The 21,135-nt window shown below is 39.3% G+C and overlaps 1 protein-coding gene across 1 annotated transcript in view; it reads left to right on the plus strand.

The window, feature by feature from the left end:
- The first annotated feature begins 1,876 nt into the window (after positions 1-1,876).
- IP3K1 (inositol-trisphosphate 3-kinase-like protein) overlaps positions 1,877-21,135 on the plus strand; it is an 803,184-nt gene continuing 783,925 nt past the window's right edge. Inside the window, exon 1 of the mRNA XM_067142097.2 lies at positions 1,877-1,985. Coding sequence (XP_066998198.2) covers positions 1,911-1,985 — 75 coding nt within the window. The 5' untranslated portion in view covers positions 1,877-1,910. The remainder of the gene's footprint in view (positions 1,986-21,135) is intronic.

Genomic DNA, 21,135 nt, shown 5'->3' on the forward strand with positions numbered 1-21,135 from the left:
ACATAGGTATTGACATCACTGATTCTAACCGTTTTTTCACCGTAGTAACACAGATTCCTGTCGTTTCCGATGCTAAATTATTTTTAATTTTTTACTAGTTATAACACCATATCCTAAACCACCTTGTAAGAAATTTTTAATGTTCCTTACCAAATCACGGTTTGTTTTCGTAACATAACATCTCTGCCAATCACATTTTTGTCACTTTTAGTTGGAGTTCTTGGTGAGGAAGAAGAAGAAGAAGAATGTCCAGACAGCTGATTTAATTCCGCTTCGTTACACTGTGATTCTTGATTTACCCACGGCAAGAAGAATACCGACATATTACGCTTGCGCTACACTGATAAGTTATAAATATTACAAATATCAGTTATTTCATATCTTAGTATTAACAATACTCACTAGGTCACTGCACTGCACTCGGAATGAAGAAAGAGTCAAGACTGAAGAGAGTGATTTGGCAACCTCTCCGTACCAAGCAAGGATCACATATAGCTCATTAACTCAGCGGGGTGCAGGGTGGGATTTACAGCTGGCTTCCAGGTCGCTTCCAAGAACTGTGGTCGTCATGTTTTGTCCCCAACTATACACAGTTCTGACAGTGGTTGTCTTCGAAGTTTGTCTCTTGCTCATACATTAGGTAATCGAGGATGCCTAGACAATCGTAAAGCGTTCTTCCTTGTCGGAAACGAAAACCAGAGCCAAGGTTTAAGTGATGTTGCAAATGGTCAAGAAGGTTTTGAAGTCAAAATGTGATCAAAATTGCTGTGTATGTGTGTTCAGTCCTCTATTCGTGCTATATATATGTATATATATCAGAAATCGCAGCAGCAAAATTACGTTTAGGTATGCCATAGTGTTTCATGGTATGGATTTTGGTATGTAGTAATGTTTTAAAATTAAGGTATAACATGATATCCCCTCCTCTAATAGCATAGCTCATGAAATGGGTGAGATCTATTAACTACATCTAGCAGTGACCCTGCCGAGTGAAAAAAAAAAAAAAAAAAAAAAAAAAAAAAGGCGGAGTCTTCTCCGTACAGGCCATGGTCCTGGGAGGGGTGGATGGTGAAGGCTTCCAGTACCCGTAACCTCGGCACTTGGTGTGATAGAGTGGTTAGCTCTACGCCCGGTCGCCTTTGTCCTCAGGAATTAACCTAGTATTTATTTTTGATATAGACTGGGTGAACCTCGGGTCCATGTTAACTTAGTTCCGAGAGAGGTATGGGGTTATTCCCTGTTCCATGAAGTTTTCTGTGTGTAATAATAATAATAATAATAATAATAATAATAATAATAATAATAATAATAATCTTTGCTCTAAGGAAGTTTTGATTTGGTTCTTTTAGTGTTTAAAAGTTATTTGGTAAAGTTTTAAGGGAATTTAATTTCCCAGTGGACCGAAATGAAGTAGGCTACGGTACGTGTTATATGAATACATTGAATTAACATTCATATTCCTTGGAACAGATTTTTTAGTAAAAGTACACATTCTATCCCGTTCCTAAAGTTGCGCGTTAGTATCGTATACTTACGGACAGTATTGTTCTTGCCTTTCCAAAATATTTAGGCTTAATCTGGCTACATGGGCGTATGCTGTCTCACCTGATGATTATAATAAATATAATCCTTAGACTACAGAAAACATAGAGGATTCCAAGGTGAAATTGCTGCCATAAAAGACAGACTAAGATCTAGAATGGTTTTTACACTTCTTTACTCGCAAGCTATGAATGACGTAACTGTGCTGTGCACGGTTTCTGAACGCTAAGTATATGCTGATTGCTGACACCTCTTGAATGACACTTTGCTACTCTGAGTCTGATGCTTTTTATGTTGGCTGCTCTGTATTATAAGTTGAGTGCTCCTGGTGGGAAGGAGATAAGTTACTCAGTGTTGTTTTGAGCATCATGGCTTCGACAGTAACACAGTTTCCTCCTGCTTCATATTCTTCTTCTTATGTACTTCGCAATATAATAAAGGAGGTGAGTTACACTAATTGTTATGACTTAAACCCAGTCTTTTTAGCTGTAGTAAGCATGCCTGATGCATCTGTTATTTTAGAAAGAGAAATAATTTATTGACAGTAAGTAGGAAGCGTGGCATACAGTTGTCAAAACAACACGCTAGTAGCCTACTGACACCTGCTATAGGTGTGAAGATGATATTGTACAGTTATTATTTCACACCGCAGAATCGTCATGAGTTGATGATGTAAAATGTTGGTTCTCAAAAACTAGAATAATATGGTTCTAGTAACGAGTTCCTAATTTTGCACTCATGCCTTACTTATAGGTAAAGATTAAATACCATTATCACAATACTTGATACATTTGAGTTGTTTTGATCTCCATTTCGTATAAAAGTCTGTTCTACTAATTTTTGAGGTTATATAAAGCGGAACATCCGTTATATTAGCACAAAAATGCCTAGTTCCTAGTGAGGTGGCTATTTGTTTTGAAGGTCGTATGAACGTGGAAGAGTTCATAATTTGTGGCTTCTCTTTTGGGACCTTGCTTGATAATGTAATGAACATATTTGGAATTCTATACTTCTAATACCAATATATATTTACTCATTCGGGACAAATACTTTAGGTTCCTTATGGGAATCAACATCTATATCATCTGATGGCCAAGCAGGCATCAATTTTTGGTAATGAGACAAAGTCTCTCATAGTGCATTAGCACTGCCGGTGGCTCTAAGTAGCCTACGCAGTGGCCTCCACGGTATGCACTAGCCATGTGTCTTGGTGGGTGTGCTAAGTACCAACTGATGAGCCCAACATAGCACACGGGGGCAAAACACTGGCAACCAGGAATGATAGCTGGGAAATTTATAATGTCCAATAACGGACCATTTATATTGGTATTATAAATTTACTCATTCGAGACAAATATTTCAGGTTCCCAATGGGAATCAACATCTATATCATTCTATACTTCATCATGCAAAATTCTTTTTTTTGTCAATGGCAGTGTACTTTCAGTACTATATTTAAGAACAGGCTGCCAAATCCCTGATATGTGTTGCTTTTTTTATTTACCAGCAGATGATATTAACCATGCCCTGGAAAGCTAGTTTAGTTTGGCTTGTTTTCCATCACCTTTGCCAGTCTGATTGACAGATAATGCATACTCGTTTTCATCTCACATCCCTAATAGATTATGTATTTGGATTCTTCATGGCACATATCAAAATGTACTGGTACCAGGACTTGTTAATCATCTATACTTTTTTAATGTTAGAAGGAATCAAGAGGTTTTTTTTTAGGAAATGAATTTTAATGTGTGTCATGCTAGATAACTGAGCTGAGTAATTTGGCATAGTCCTTCATTTGGATGAGCTATCGTGGCTGTACAGGAAATTTCAGACAAACAATGTCGGGTTTTTCAGTTCATGAAATGTAATTATTAAACAAAGTCCTAAGAAACACATATGTTTTATTCTCACATTTTAGTTTGGCTAAGAGGAGCCATTTCAAAGTGTTGGTTTGGTTATTACCTTCTTATTATATATCTTATTAGAGTGATTACCTGTCAATGGGCAGACTCTTATAGAGTACCGAAGATCTGTCTTCCGTAAAGTCACTTTTCTAATCTACCAAGTTTAATGTGTGTTATGTAGTATACCGGTGTTCCAGGATAAGAGGAGGGTGTCAGGGCCGGAGTCTAGGGCAGGTCTACCACTACTTGGCTGTTTCATAGCCACGGTAAGAAGACGCATGCCTATTAGGTTCCGTCACCTCTGCATCTCCTATATTGGTGACAGAAATCTACCTCTATTAACAGATTGTTGTTTGTGGGTTAGACTAACATCTTTCTGTTGTGATGAGAACTAATTTATTTGTATTAATTTTTCTGTAAATTTGTTGATATTTTTCAGTAACTAAGTTGTGGAAATTCTTTGTAAATTCAAAGGCTCATTGAATGTTATATTTTTCTAAAATCTAACAAATAAGCTTATGCTCACTAAACAAATAATATTTAATAATTGGCATTCACTTTCCTAATAGCCTAAAGCATTTCTCATGTGTGTTTTTACAATGAGCCTTGAAGTGTAACTCCCACATTAGCCTAGGTTTTTAACAAAGTGTATTCTGACTGGGGCAAAAAGAACTTGGATTTCACTGCTCGCTGGTGGTATCAAAGGATGAGATGATGTCTGTTATTACATATCCTTTGTGCTTTTAATACTTTGTTTGAACAATACAGGTTGGGACAAATAATTTAACGAAAGCTTTGATCGTATGGTTTACAAAATTTAGCACATCGTCATATTGGTCTGAGAAGGGTAATATCTCCATAGAAAGAGGGATGAATAACATTTCCCGGTTAAATATAATGATATTTTTGTTTTGCTTATTTCTTTGCTCTTTAGTGATGTGTCAACTTCTTATTCATTTTTATTTTATTTATTATTTTAATGAGGCTCAGATCATTTAATTATTGATGCTACACTGATGAATGGAGATGCTAGACATAGTTTCCCACTCTTCCATATCTGAAACAAGACTGAAATTGGCAACAAAATTAGGTGCTCAGTTCTGGATAGTTTTGTGGTCATCCTGATACATCTGTTGGCAAAGTCATTATCAGTTTGTTAAGGACATTTTGCAACATAATTCTTATTGAGACCCCTCTTTGCTACAATAACATCCTTACATGTCTGATTTTCTGTGCATATTGTCATCCTAGGAACAAGAAGTAGAGACAAAATTAATTGATGTATAGCAGGCTTTCTCTTTGCATATGTCATATGGTAATTCCATATTAATTCCTGGTGAAATAGATACACTGTTTACACTGCACTATATCTTTTGATGCATCCTAGAACAGATGTTACATTCATGAAGCTGTCTCAGTTTGTCCTTAGGTTTTGACAATATCAAAGTGATTTTTATATGAGCCATGCCATTTGCACCGTTCCATTTGCAACTGGATCCTGTGATAAATGGTGTGAAAATATGGCTTGTAATGTCAGTTGGTTTATAAATATCAGTGGGCTGTCAAATCGTCTATCTATCTATCTATCTATCTATCTATCTATCTATCTCATTAGGTCTTTCAAGGGGAGAAGAGGAGAGTCAAAAATTTTTGAGGGTAATAGTAAAATTGTTCCTTGCTGGTGCACCAGGCTACAGAGAAGGGAAAAATAAATAAAGATTTATTTTTGTTGTACTCACTTCATAATTCTGCTTGAAAAATTATTTTAAATTTAAAACAAATAATCCCACTCTCAAAGTGCCTGTGCATACCTGACACATGTTGTCACATACTGTTCATTTAGAAGTTTCTAGGACATTGCATACAGGAGTAATTAAAATAAATATAGTTTGCTTACAGGCCCATGGTGTGTGTGTGTGTGTATATATATATTAATTGTATCTCTCATATTTCCTTAATACTTTCACAGTATATCTCTTCAGAACTTCTCAAGTTGTTATTATTATTATTATTATTATTATTATTATTATTATTATTATTATTATTATACTGGTTGTGCACTTGGTTAGACATTCTCCTATGTCCATGATTGCAGCACAGTCTGTTGGCATTGGATGTCAAAATGTGAGAGGTTTGTGTTGGTAGATTTCCTGGTATGCTAAAGAATCTTGTTTCTTACACTCCAGCTTCTCTTAGTTGAAGGCTTGTGGAACAACAGTCATTTATTTACATTTACTACTACTACTACTACTATCCTGTAATGGCTTATGAATTAGTGGTCAAACTGATCAGTCTAATATATGTCCAGTTAGGCTTATTGAAGCCAGAAACATTAGGCTAAAATGAACTCCATAAGAGGGCTTTAGTGAAGATGGTGGTGGATTTCATATATTCTATCAAACTATTTTATTTTTCTGCATTTTAAATGTAAGCTGGAAATAAGTTTTTTCCTTTGTTTCATTCATGAAATTATGATAACTTGGTTGGGATATAGCCTATGTGGAGAATGGTGTAGTGGAGCAAACTGCATGGTCAGTCAAGAGATGGTGGTTTACAGACCAGGCAAATGGTGAGGCTTTACCTTAATTTAAGGCCATCACTGCTTCCTCCCCAGGCATAGCCTATGGCCATCTCATTTTCATTGAAAATCTCTGTTAGTGGCAAAGAAGAAAACTACCATGACAAAACATACTGTTAGTTAAACTGCCTTTAATAAACTGCACAATCAAACTTTTTACTGCTAAATTTAGTTGTTGTTGAGTCATCAGTCCATAGACTGGTTTGATGCAGCTCTCCATGCCACCCTATCCTGTACTAACCTTTTCATTTCTACGTAACTATTGCATCCTACATCTGCTCTAATCTGTTTGTCATATTCATACCTTGGTCTACCCCTACCGTTCTTGCCACCTACACTTCCTTCAAAAACCAACTGAACAAGTCCTGGGTGTCTTAAGATGTGTCCTATCATTCTATCTCTTCTTCTCGTCAAATGTAGCCAAATCGATCTCCTCACCAATTCGATTCAGTATCTCTTCATTCGTGATTCGATCTATCCATCTCACCTTCAGCATTCTTCTGTAACACCACATTTCAAAAGCTTCTATTCTCTTTCTTTCTGAGCTAGTTATCGTCCATGTTTCACTTCCATACAAAACATCTTTCTAATTCCGATATCAATGTTTGAAGTGAGCAAATTTCTTTTCTTAAGAAAGCTCTTCCTTGCTTGTGCTAGTCTGCATTTTATGTCCTCCTTACTTCTGCCATCGTTGGTTATTTTACTACCCAAGTAACAATATTCATCTACTTCCTTTAAGACTTAATTTCCTAATCTAATACTTCCTGCATCACCTGCCTTCGTTCGACTGCACTCCATTACTTTTGTTTTGGACTTATTTATTTTCATCTTGTACTCCTTACCTAAGACTTCATCCATACCATTCAGCAACTTCTCGAGATCTTCTGCAGTCTCAGGTAAAATAACAATATCATCGGCAAATCTCAAGGTTTTGATTTCCTTTACTGCCTGTTCTATGTAAACATTGAAAAGGAGAGGGGACAAACTGCAGCCTTGCCTCACTCCTTTCTGGATTGCTGCTTCTTTTTCAAAGCCCTCGATTCTTATCACTGCAGACTGATTTTTATACAGGTTGTAGATAATTCTTCGTTCTCGGTATCTGATCCCTATCATCTTCAGAATCATAAATAGCCTGGTCCAATCAACATTATCGAATGCCTTTTCTAGATCTACGAATGCCATGTACGCGGGCTTGTCCTTCTTGATTCGATCCTCTAAGATCAGCCGTAAAGTCAGGATTGCTTCACGTGTTCCTACATTTCTTCTGAAGCCAAATTGATCTTCCCCCAACTCAGCTTCAACTTGTTTTTCCATTATAACACATTTAACACTACGATATACCTGTAAAAATATAACACATTATTAATAAATAGTAGCCTCCGTGGTTCAGGCGGCAGTGCGCCGGCCTCTCACCGCTGGATTCCTTGGGTCAAATCCCGATCACTCCATGTGAGATTTGTGCTGGACAAATCGGAGGCGGGACAGGTTTTTCTCCGGGTACTCCGGTTTCCCCTGTCATCTTTCATTCCAACAATACTCTCCATTACCATTTAATTTCATCCGTCAGTCATTAATCACTGTCCCAGGGGAATGCCTCAGACTTCGGCAGTCGGCATAACTATCCTCGCCGCAAAATGGGGCTTCATTTTATTCCTGACCCGCTCGAATGATTGGAAACAGGCTCTAGATTTTAATTTTCATTAATAAACAAAGAATGACATGTTTCTTTTTGCAAAAATATCCTATCTATCCTATTCTATCAAATCACATTTAACTATGTGTATTTAAATGTACAATACTAGCTGCAGTACGGCACCAGTCGTTGAACGGACAATCATGTAGCATGTGCAAAGTTATCCAACTCCCCGGTTACCATGTTTTTTTTCTTTTTTTCGGGGGGGGGGGGCGAAGCCCGCGCCCCCCGCGTGACCAACGACTCAATCTACATGGCCTCCGACATGCTATTATTTCTAAGAAGAAGAAAGAGATAGCAGGGAAGAGTGGGAAGTGATACAAGGAGTATCTGCCTGTTTCCATGTCAGACACGCTACCAGGCGAGATTGTATTAGGTATATGGTGTTGAAGTATGGTATTGAAGGGTCAGGGAAAAACCACATAGGCAGAAAGAAGAAAGAGCCTACATGTAAAACCTGACATCTTGTGATAGCACATGCAAGGATGTGGGCTGGAAAAAGACCAGAGGTTGTGTTAGTTAGGAAAAGGTAACATGCACAATACATAAACCAATTCCTTGCCATTCCATCACCTGGGGATCAGTCCGTCTGGGCACTGTTGTGACTAGCACGGTCCTTGCCGGCTGCGGAGCCATGCGTCGAGTACCACTAGGGCCTGTCGCACGACTCCACCTCCTTGGGGTACCTCGTACCCAGTCTCCGATCCCGGAGAATGAGGCCAAGCCCGCCGAGGCGGGGGCCTCCTGGAAGGGGGTGGGTCATGGCGCCGGGCCTCTTTCCTCTCTGCCCGCGCCATGGCCCGGTAGACAGGGCAACTGCGATGGGAGGCCGGGTGGCCCCCCGAGCAGTTGGCGCACACCGGCGCGTCTCTAAGTGTTGCGCAGGCCGTGTAGTAGTGATCACCACCACAGCGGTTGCACCTCACCTCGAGCCCACAGCTGACCTGACGGTGGCCCCACCTCAGACAGCGGAAACACTGCAAGAGCTGCTGAGGGGGACGTTTCACTCTCACCTGACTGCCGCTACCCGCTGAGGTCCTCTCCTGATTGGCTCCTCGGTTGACTGCTGTCCTGGGAGCAGTCCTGGGTTGCGGCTTGGCGGTCCTCTCCTGGTGAGCCAGCGTCGCCTTCTGCTTCCTGGTGCGGCGTCGTCTTCTTCTTCTTCCCGGGGGTTGCTTCTCGGCGGTGGAAGAGGCCTCGTCCTGGTGGCCCTCTTCCCGGCCTGGTGACCCCGGTGTAGTTGGTGGCTCCGCTGCGTCGCCATCTTCTTCTTTCCCCTGGCTGGCGGCGGCGTCGGTCGTTCCCGAGGTTTGCTTCTCGGCGGGGGAAGAGGCCTCGCCCTGGTGGCCCTCCTCCCGGCCTGGTGACCCCGGGGTGGTTACCATGGGCGCCCGCAGGATCTTTTCCAGGTGAGGAGGGGGGGGGGCGCATTAACAATTTTCTTGAATATAAAAACCAATATAACGTCAGCAACATTGAATTGTTTACTGAAATTTCCGGTTATAACAGATACTAGACGACTGTCAGTAAATTCAGTTTATGGAATACTCTGGTATGATATTAACCCAATTGAATATCAACCTTTATAGAATTCCGGGGGGGGGGCGCCCCCTCCCCCCCTTGCGGGCGCCCATGCCGGTTACTTTCCCCCAATATTCAAACATGCTGTTTTACTCGGGATATAGCAGTAATCCCATCTATCGGAGATGAATGGCAGCCAAATCACATCACAGTAGTCATTGTAACGTTATTGTTGATCAGTTTTATGAGCTTTCGATATTGTAGGCCTTCACATTTAGTTTTCTTCCAACACTGGGATATTAAGTAGAGCATCTGATGTAAAGGTTCCTTCTTTCATGACCCCCTCTTATTTTTTTCTTAACCGGGTGAGTTGGCCGTGCGGTTAGGGGCGCGCAGCTGTGAGCTTGCATCTGGGAGATAGTGGGTTCGAACCCCACTGTCGGCAGCCCTGAGGATGGTTTTCCGTGGTTTCCCATTTTCACACCAGGCAAATGCTGGGGTTGTACCTTACTGAAGGCCACAGCCGCTTCCTTCCCATTCCTAGGCTTTTCCTATCCCATTGTCGCCATAAGACCTATCTGTGTCGGTGCGACGTCAAATAGCGAAAGGAAAAAAGGTTTTATTCTTCAAGCGATCGTTCTTTTACGGTTTTGTTCTCATTTTTTAAATGCTCATCTTAACCATTTTCCTTGTCGATACGGACCGATGACCACGCGGTTTTACACCTTAAGACAGTCATGACAAAAACCATCTCCAGTTAACATGATTAAACATTATTTCCATGTTAGCAATGATCGGCGTTGATATGGAATAATTAACAAAAGTCTAAATTCATATTATAGTCGGCATGGTAAAACTCTATAACACACAAATGACTGGAACATGTTTTCTCTATAACATTTTTACATACCGGTAATACTTTTTGATAGGGCCAATAACATTTAGTACGTTTACATGCAGGATTCAGATCGATTTGAGTACACTTCCCGTATTGAAAACGCCATGTAAACGGGGATTCAGTTCGGATTGAGTCTCAAGGTCGATACGGTAAAATCTTGGATCGTATGGTACTCGGTTCGAATTGAGTTCAATGTAAACGCGGATCGTACCGAGATCGTATTGAAAACGACTGCGCACACACTCCATGTTTGTTCTGACGAAATCATCATTATCAAAGTTCTGTCGAAATAACAAATAAAATAAGCCAGTAAATATATTTACCTGTATAAATGATCAACAACTTCAATCATATTATAAGACGGCCAGCCTTGCGATTAACGAAATCACGATAACCTTCTGTTAGGGGTAAAATTGGAATGTGCGTTCCATCTATTGCACCACTTACATTTGGAATACCACACACACTTTCAAAACTGAAAGTTATCTCTTAGACTTCTACTGCATTTGGCGTCTTTAAATTCTAAGAGGTGATATCGATTTTACTACAATTCTGCATCGTTCGTATACATCGATGTTGCGTGGCGGATTCAATACGGTACTCAAATAGCCTACTACATGTAAACGGGGATCGTATTCAATATGGTAAGCGTACTCAAATCGATCTCAATCCCCATGTAAACGTACTAATTTGTAGGCCTATTTAAAAAAAATAGCCACCTTCCCCTGAACTACAGTTTCATCCAGCGTGAATAAAAATTATTTATATCCTAGACTGCTGTAGTACCTTATTCTCAGACTTAAATACTGATTTTCATTAAATTCTGCTCTCCGATTTTCTCGTGGTTCATAAATATCTCTGTTATAACCGGTACAGTTAAAATGTATGACATAAATGATCGGAAATTTAATTCTATATAACTTTAGTTATGTAGTACTTATGGATAGGACCACTAGTAACATAAATATTTGAGAATTACATTTTGTGCCATTCCCTAAACTACCATTTCACTTAGCGTTAGTAAAATTATTATTAGCCTAGATTGTAGTGCCTCCTTCCCCGAGCGTACATACCGATTTTCGGTACATTTTCTCCTGCCATTTTATCGTGATGGCCGTACATACGTACATACAGTGATATGACGGAAAATTTAAACGTGCATTTCCTCGTTAGTGTGGACACGTCCGATACAGAAATACCATTCTTTTTAAATTCTGGACAGTGTACAGATAAAACTCTTATTATATATATAGATTGTTTACGTTGCATAAGCAGGTATGTTGTGTGTTATAATTAGTGTTTCATCAGACTGAAAAGGTTTAAAGTTGTATTAACTGAGTCAACACGGAAAAAATATGGCTTCCTTCTTAACAAAACAACAAAAAATCTGTTGTGTGTTGTTTTCAAGTTGTGTATAACTATTTTAAAAATGATTTATTTTCTTTCATTGAACTCTGAATATTTGCTTGAATATCGTCAATTATAAATATCCTGCAGTTAAGTTATATAATCATGAACCTGAAATTTTTATATCATGCTGACAGTTAGCACCAATATGACTGGCTGCATGGTGTGGTTGGTTAGACACTCTTCTCCTATGCTCAAGGTAGCAGGACCAAATCCAACCACAGTCGGTTGGTACTTAAGAAGTGCGGTATAAATGCCCGAGATCCATGCCAGTAGTTTTATTGTAATGTTAAAGAATCCCTTTTCAGCGCAAGATTCTGGAACTTCACCATCTCTTATTATAACCTATAGTAGTTAAAAGTACACTTAACTATTATTATTATTTATTTATTTATTTATTTATTTATTTATTTATTTATTTATTTACAACATCTGAATTATTTTTCAACATAATAAAATGTCCAGATTTGTTGGCAAAATTAATTCTGTAATTAAGGCTACGTAGGTAGACTTTTATTTGCAGTTAGCATTCTTATTTATTCGATTTCTTATTCGAGAGTATAATTCTCCAAATGATGTAATGAAAATTGCTCGGCCAGTGTCCAGTATTCGGGAGATAGCAGGTTCGAGCCCCACTGTCGGCAGCCCTGAAAATGGTTTTCCGTTGTTTGCCATTTTCACACCAGGGAAATGCTGATGCTGTACCTTAATTAAGACCACGGCCGCTTCCTTCCCACTCCTAACCCTTTCCTGTCCCACCGTCGCCATAAGACGTATCTGTGTTGGTGCGACGTAAAGCAACTAGCAAATTAAAAAAAAAAACTCAGTATGCTGTTCCTACCTGAAATGTATCATAATTTCTGGAGGGTTTGTCACCAGTCTAAAGAAAATTAGTACCATTCCTATTTCGGTATCTGGAATTGGAAGAAAAAAAATAGACATTTTGAGAGCTAGCAAGAAGTATGCTTTTCTCAAAGAGTTACAATGCAGTGTTGGAATTGGATTACTTTCAAACTGACATACCTAAAAATGGTGGATAAATGAGGTCATAAGTGTTTTAAACCTTACTAGTTTTTTTCAGGTGATAGATTGTATTTAACATGAATGAGTTCAATAAAATAGCAAAAAACAAATTTTTATTTCTGATAGTGTTTTAACGTCGCACTAAGAAATCTAACGTTTTCGGGGACGCAGGAATGGAAAGTGCTAGGATTGGGAAGGTAGCGGCCGTGATATTTATTAAGGTGTAGCCCCAATATTTGCCTGGTGATAAAATCGGGAACCACAGGGCTGCCGACGGAGGGATTCGAACCCCTATCTTCCGAATGCAAGCTCACAGCTGCACGACCCTAACCGCACGGCCAACTCGCTCGGTACAGCAAAAAAACCACCGTAATTTTATTATTAAATCACACCTGTACCAAGTGAGACTTATTTTATTTCTCAGCAAACTTTTTTTTAGACTAGGATTATTTTTATAGCTGTTAATTGGGGGGCTGCAAATTCTTTGCTCCATTATTGTCACAATGATTTAACAATAATTGATCATTTGATATTATGGTTTATAGTAATCTTCTAAACAGTGTTTTTTTCAGCTTGCTAAATTGGGATGACACTATACCTAAATATTTCCGAGCATTCAGTTTTTGAATTGCTGAGATATGTGGTATCTGTAATCATTGATTAACCCAACAATGGTGGTTCATGTACACAGTGTTGAGTTCTTTAAACTCTGTTTGTAATAGTTTGTACCTTCATGAGTATATCAACTTGGATAATACTAATTTTTCTAATTCAACAGGTACCGGTAGTTCAAAATTAATTCTTGATTTCATACAACTATTCACTTGAATACATACGGCGCAATTTTCCTGACATTATTGTTTTTTTGTGCAAAATTCAATAGCAATTTAATTAAATTTAAATATTGTGGATTGATTTTAAACTTTACAAATGTTGTTCTGTGTTGTGTTGTTCAGTTGTGAGTTAGGAAATTAGTGTAGTAGTAACGTGGTGTATGATGAGGAATTTGATCCTTCGACTTGCGTTCGATAAATCAAAATTTATTTCAACTTCAGTGTGGTAATTCAACAGAATTTGCTTTAGAGTATAGTCTTTCTTAAAGCGGTCGCTATTTAGGAAGGAAGAGCAGGAACTGTTACCACCCTCGGGACGCGACTCCGAATCTTCTGCTTTCCGGATGAGTCCGTTGACACGATTGGCATGCGAGAAACAATCAGCTCTCTTTTGATGATGAACTTACTTTATGAATGCATCGGTCGAACAAAGAATGAAAATAATAGATGATACAGAGAGCACTCGCTTAGCATGTCAGAAGCCGGCTAAATTTTGTGATTTTTGAGATGCGTTTAGATGCAGTAGTGCAGTATATTATTTTGTGATGTCTTATGAACTATCCTGGTGTAAACTAAGCATACAAAGGTTCAGAAGCGTGTTGTTATTGTGCTAGATGGCATTCATTTACAGAAAAGGAAGCCTTGAAACCTCCACGTCACTGTGAGAATGCAATTGACCGTCTTGATGTGTACGATCTGCTGTGCATGTGTAAATCGTCATTATCGTTTCCTTTAACCGTAAATAAGAAGTTAATAGTTCCTGTTTACTACGACTCCGGCACTCAAGCGAAGCTTTAAAGCATCAGCACGAAGAGAATTCTGTACGTGTTCACGTTCATGAACTTGTTGGATTGTGGATTGTTTTACCCCTTCTAGATTTGATACAAGGATGCCATTTCTGATCGGACTGAATGGAGTAAACCTTCGTATCTACATCTTTACACGATCGGTGCTATACTTAATTTGGATGAAGAAATGTGTAGAATGTGCAAAGCGTAAATTCTCTGCAACAGTGTATTTTGTAGCAATAATGTTTCTATGAATATAAATTCGCTTTGTAACTTTGCACTTACCAGAAATGAAAACGAATTTGTTAAAGAAATTGAGCGTTCCAAAATTGTTGAATAATAAAAAAATATATATAAAGATGTACTGTTTCCCCAACTGCTGCTTCGAACTTTATGAAATTTATTTTGATGGTTGTTAATAGCTGTTCTGTTTTTTGAACTTTCCTTACTAAGTAGGCCTACATTCTAACATATTAAAGAGTAGAAAAGAAAAGCATTTTCTTCTAAACAGAATACTGAAAATGATTAACACGTTTACAAAATGTATAACATTATTCAGGGGCTGCCTGGCCAAAGCGGTAAAGGCGTGCTCGGTTTGCCCGGAAAGACGTGGGTTCGAATCCCCGTCAGGAAGTCGTAAAATTTAAGAAATGAGATTTCCACTTCCGGAGGTGCATATGGCCCTGAGGTTCACTCAGCCTACACCAGGTTAATTCCTGGGGGTAAAGGCGGCAAGTCGTAGAGCTAACCACTCTACCCCGTCAAGTGCCGAGGTTAACAGTGGTGGAAGCCAATTTTTGAACTTACCTTCCACCCTTCCCAGGGCCTTCATGGCCTGTACGGTGATGACTTTGCTTTATTTTTATAACATTATTCGTTCAGATTTGTGAGGAACTACACAAAAGTTTCCATTTTTAAAGACTGCTTGTAATATTTTAATCAGACTGCTTAATGTATTTTCGCGTCCGACTCGTTCGTTTGGTGAATGGTCAGCGTACTGGCCTTCGGTTCAGAGGGACCCGGGTTCGATTCCCGGCCGGGTCGGGGAATTTAACCTTCATTGGTTCATTCCAGTGGCTCTGGGGCTGGGTGTTTGTGCTGTCCCCAACATCCGTGCAACTCACATACCACACACAACACTATCCTCCACCACGACAACACGCAGTTACCTACACATGGCAGATGCCGCCTACCCTCATCGGAGGGTCTGCCTTACAAGGGATCTGTAACATGTTTTACTAATCCGTTAAAGGCATGTAACATCCATTACATCCACCTTGAGTAGAGCCTGGACGGAATTACTATTTCTTTGTTTACTTACTTTGCTTACATTTTTACAGTTGGCTTTAGCAGGAAAGATTATACCTTTGGAGAAAAAAGGAGATACGAAATACCGAGCTAGTGGCCGTGCATTTAGGGGCGCGCAGCTGCGAACTTGCATTCGGGAGGTAATGGGTTCGAACCCCACTGTCGGCAGCCCTGAAGATGGTTTTTCGTGATTTCCCATTTTCATACCAGGCGAATTCTGGGTCTGTACCTTAATTAAGGCCACGGTCGTTTCCTTCCAACTCCTAGCCCTTTTCCTATCCCATCGTCGCCATAAGACCTATCAGTGTCGTTGCGACGTAAAGCCAGTTGTTTTTTAAAAAGTACGAATTAAACTGATTTTCCCGTATTTCACATCATGCGTTGAAATCCTTTCGATTCGTTGAGCGTACAATTTAAAACTTGTGTGTTGTACAGGCTATTTACTTGAATGTATTATATGTTTGCTCAGCACAGAGTACCGGTACAGGATCTTCTATATATTAAAAAAATTATGAAAACTATAGTCAGTCAGTCCGGCCATTCTATCCGGTCGATTTCCTTCATGTTTTTTAAAAACTGAAAGGTATTCATGCACATATTTGTCATCAGGTACTATAAATCACTTAACTTCCGCCTTCCTCAAATTATTTGATTTTTCAATTTTTTGTCTCTTTGAAGCAATCATATCCTTGATTCTAATTGAGGCACGGAGTTCGTTTTGGCCTAAGAACACTCAGTGGATCAAGGTCTTTCATTTCAGCTCTTAACTATTCAAATTGGTTGATTCTGAGGAAAGTTATGAGTGCACATTCAATTTGACGTCTCATTTCTTCATTATTTTTTCTCATTGAAGCAATCATATCTTTCGTTCTATTTGAGGTACGCAGTTCGTTTTGGTCTAAGAACACTCAGTGGATCAAGCTCTTTCTTTTGAGATAGTAACTACTTAAGTTGGTAGATTCTGAGGAAAGTTATGAGTACATTTGTCTCCATGACGAAGATCTTTGAAGGACTTTTTAACAGTTCGGCACATAGTGTTGTTCCAAGGAACGTTTAATTCAATTTCTTTGTGTGATGTATTTTCAAGCGTTTTGTTGACATAATATTACATTCTATTACCACAGCAGATCATGTGCTCTATTTCATCAACTCGAAACTTTGCAAGTACATCGGTGAGGATAGTAACGAACAACACCATACTTTGTACATTGCGGGCGGTGCCAGCGGGAAACTGCTAGTAATACTAAAAGTTTACTGTGAACTCGTATTCAGGAAGAAAAATATGTTGAAGTATGGATCATGTAGTGTTGTCTGTTATACCATGTCTACATTTTTCCTCGTGGAATGAATGGATTCCATTTGGCTGTTTACATTGTATGGAATAACACAGGTGTACTGTATTCGAAACTTGTACTGATACCCACAACTTCAATAAACAACTGACTGTAGTCAAGTACAATTCGATCCAAAAAAAAAAAAATACCCCACCTACAAATTTTACTTAATGCATGCCAAAACAACAACAAAGAGGCTATATTTCATTGGTTTACTAAACTTTTTTAGTTTAAGAGTTAAATTAAGTTTTACAGAACATATTACATCAAAATCAACTTACATTAGTATTTTGTATGTCCACCTCGTGCCTTTTTAAGGGCCTGAACTCGATGTGTCATTGACTCAACAAGTTTTTCACATGTACCAGGTGGAATTTCATGGTACCAGACTTGAACAATTTTCTCTATTAACTCTACTCTACTCTACTTGTACAACAACTTGTGCAACACTCCTGGACAACCCTGGCACGGTGACAGCTAGCATTGTCATCTTGGAAAATGAAAGCCCGAAGATTTTCTCAACTGAAATGATCCCTTGCTGTATTTAATACCTCGTTTTTAAGGATATCACAGTATTTTAACCCTGTAATTGAATCTGCGCAAGCCTTAATTCTTCCCACTCCTTTAGCAGCAATTGCTCCCCACAGCATTACACTTTCACTGAACTTCTTCGTTTCCACTACACAATCTTTCTTTAATTCCTCTCCTGGCTCCATCCACAGTTTCAAACCACTGTCGTTGCCATAAACATTAAATTTCTCCTCATCCGAAAAAATCACTCCCTTCCAGTCCTCGGATGCCCAATGTTGATACAGATCGACAAACCTTTTTCTTTCTTCAACATGCTTTTGTGTTAAGAGGGCTTTCTTTGCAGGTTTTTTCTTCTTCAGGTTGGTTCAGAAAGGCGTCGTGCCACTGTTAGATGGGAAGTTGTGGTCCCAAAGTCCTGCACAATCTTAAAAGCAATCTGCCTTGAACTCAGTTTTCTATCTTGCTTTGCCATCATTGTCATTGCCCTGCACAATCTGGGACTGGAGATTTTCCTCCGACCGCATTTGTACCTCAAACTTGACTTTCCAGTTTCAGATTGTTTATTCAGTATATTCCCCACAGTTTTGTGGTCAATTGATAATTTCCTAGCAACTTCCCTATTCGAGAATCCTTCTGCTTTGAGTCCCAAAACCATCCCTTGCTTCCTTGGAGAAAGGTCTTTTCTCTTCCCCATAACCTGTGAAACCAAATATTTGTATGAATAACCATGGAAACACAAAGTCGTTGTTATTTATCCTTTAAATAGCACAATAGGTAAATATAAAAACTGTCTGGATACTTACGGAATGAGGTTTTCACACAATTCTTCATAAAATGCACACAATTCGGCTTAACAAACAACAGCTGACAGAAAATTGGAGGGAAGACAAACTAGAGACAACTGGTGGAGTGAAATGAAACTTCTTCCAAGTATGTAAGTGCTATCTAGTATCAATTTTTGTAACTAACTAATGTATATTTCATTTCAAAACTTGTCAATTCAATGACCCATCGAGTTCAAGCACTTAGAAAGGCACGAGGTGGACACAAAATATTAATGCAAGCTGATTTTGATGCAATATGTTCTCTACAACTTAATTTAACTTTTAAACAAAAAAAAAGTTTAGTAAACCAATGAAATATAGCCTCTTTGTTGTTGTTTTGACAGCATTAAGTAAAATTTGTAGGTGGGGATATTATTTTGGACCGAACTGTAATGTAGCACCATTGAGATACTGGGGAGGCAAAAACAGCCGGTAAGAAATTGGCAGTGAACTGAAACAAGAAAGACTACCAACTCATTTGTACAAGATTCTGTTTATATACATTGGGGATACTGCACGATGATAATAATAATAATAATAATAATAATAATAATAATAATATTTTTACGTCCCTTCAATTACTTTTACGGTTTTCGTTAACGCCGAGGTGCCGAAATTTTTCCCTCACAGGAGTTCTTTTTTTGACAGTAAATATACCGACACGAGGCTGGCGTATTTGAGCCCCTTCAAATACCAACAGACTAAGCCGGGATCGAACCCATCGACATGAGCTCAGAGGACTAGCGCCCTACAGTCGGAGCTCAGCCCGCCGGTGAGATAACAGTCCGCGCCACGCCACAGCACAGGTTAAGAGTGCCACCGAAAGCGACCAACCTAGCTTCCGTCTGTTGGGCTCGTTTCTCGACTGTCATAAATTTAAGTCTGAAACAGATTGCACTGTCGCGTACCGGGCATGATAGTTGAAACTCAGATGTCTTCATATCTGGGGAAAATATAATTAAAATACGGTATACGGTTTTTAATATTCTGTTCCAGTGGCCGCTAGGAATCGTAACTACAAGCGTCTATAGTTGATGGCGCCCTTACCTGTGGCAGGTTCGATCCTGGCTCAGTCCGTTGGTATTTGAAGGTGCTCAAATATGTAAGCCTCGTGTCCGTAGATTTACTGGCACGTTAAATAACTCATGTGAGACTAAATTCCGGCACCACGGCGTCTCCGAAAACCGAAAAAATGGTTAGTGCGACGTAATGCCAATAACATCATTATTATTCTATTCAGGCATCCTTACCTGTCTACATCACGTTCTGCGAGTGGCTAGTTTTTTCAGACGCTGTGGTATCTGTACCTGTGCAACATAAACTCGTGGGTTCGAAGCCACCGGACATTTCAGTGTTCTTTATTTGCCCCCTTTTTTGTTTATAATTTTTGCTTATTTTTATTATTTTATTTTTGACAGCACACTGTTTCAAGTACGTCACTTGCTCACTTAAGTGACCGCGCAGTTTCGGTTACGTAGCTATCAGCTTGCATTCGGGAGATAGTGAGTTCGAAACCCCACTCTCGGCAGCCCTGAAAGTGGTTTTCCGTGGTTTCCCATTTTCACACCAGGCAAATGCTGGGGCTGTATTTTAATTACAGTCACGGCGCTTCCTTCCCACTCCTAGCCCTTTCCTATCCCATCGTCGCCATTAGACATACTGTATGTATTGGTGCGATGTAAAGGAAACTTGCTCACTTGTCACTATTAGGATATGAACGGACAGTGTTTAGGATGGTACATGTCACGAAAACAAACAAAACGTGAGACATTTCTACACCGAGAACATTTTATGAAATGTTTCACAGTTGCATTTCTTCGATCGAAAGTCCGTAGGAAAACGCACTATAAATGTTCGTGAACGCTGTTCTTTTAAGGAAGTAACTTTGAACTGCACCATGAGTGTCCATCATGTTATGAAACACTAGAGGTGATAATTGGTTGTGACGAAGTTAACGAATTTTCACTTCATCGTCCCTTTTACTAATCTGTCGTCCTTCTTGTAATAAGTATGGGCCATCTTGTAGCTTGCTTATGAGAAGCACCTGGGTGGAATTATTTCCACTTGCACGTTTGCCATTCACTTTAATGAATTTCTAACTGAAAACGTACGATTTGTTTGTTCTCCCCAGGAATCTACGATAAAAAGTCATGTATTTTCCCCAACCTACGGCTTCAGTACGTTTTATAAAACATTTGCATAAATTGTGGAATTTGATTTGCCCGGTTTTGTAAATTGTTACATACACGTCCTTACTGTCGTGTAGTAGTTGGGTCTTTCCTATTTTAACGTGCGGTCCAAAAGATCCTTCTGTTTTGTGCAGTCCTAAAGATTCAAATGGTTAAAGTTTGCCGGACGCTGTAATGCTATACTGGGCGGTGTGAGAATGTGTAATTTTATCGTCGTTCCCAATATTCACTTCAACAATCTTATCCCCTATATGTATTAGAGTACGTTTTACATTTACGCCATATTAACAGCCTGGCTGATGCGAATTCATTTCATAATCTAAATTATATTATAGGATTTGTGAAGTGACACATTTCTGAAACCTTTCTACGAAATGTAAGGTCTCTTGAAGAGGGGTGTAGTATTTTGATTTCACATAGCGTGTTACCTTGCGTAGACTATTCTGTGCCGGGCTGAGTGGCTCAGACGGTTAAGGCGCTGGCCTTCTAACCCCAACTTGGCAGGTTCGATCCTGGCTCAGTCCGGTGGTATTTGAAAGTGCTCAAATACGACAGCCTCGTGTCGGTAGATTTACTGGCACGTAAAAGAACTCCTGCGGGACTAAATTCCGGTACCTCGGCGTCTCCGAAGACCGTAAAAAGTAGTTAGTGGGACGTAAAACAAAAATGACATTATTATTAGACTATTCTATGCGATTTTTTAAAGGATTTCTGCCACCCATCCGATGCCGTGAAGCTCCTGCCAAAACCCATTGTTGTTGC

This window comes from Anabrus simplex, chromosome 2 (genome assembly GCF_040414725.1).
Source record: "Anabrus simplex isolate iqAnaSimp1 chromosome 2, ASM4041472v1, whole genome shotgun sequence".
Taxonomy (NCBI): Eukaryota; Metazoa; Arthropoda; class Insecta; order Orthoptera; family Tettigoniidae; genus Anabrus; species Anabrus simplex.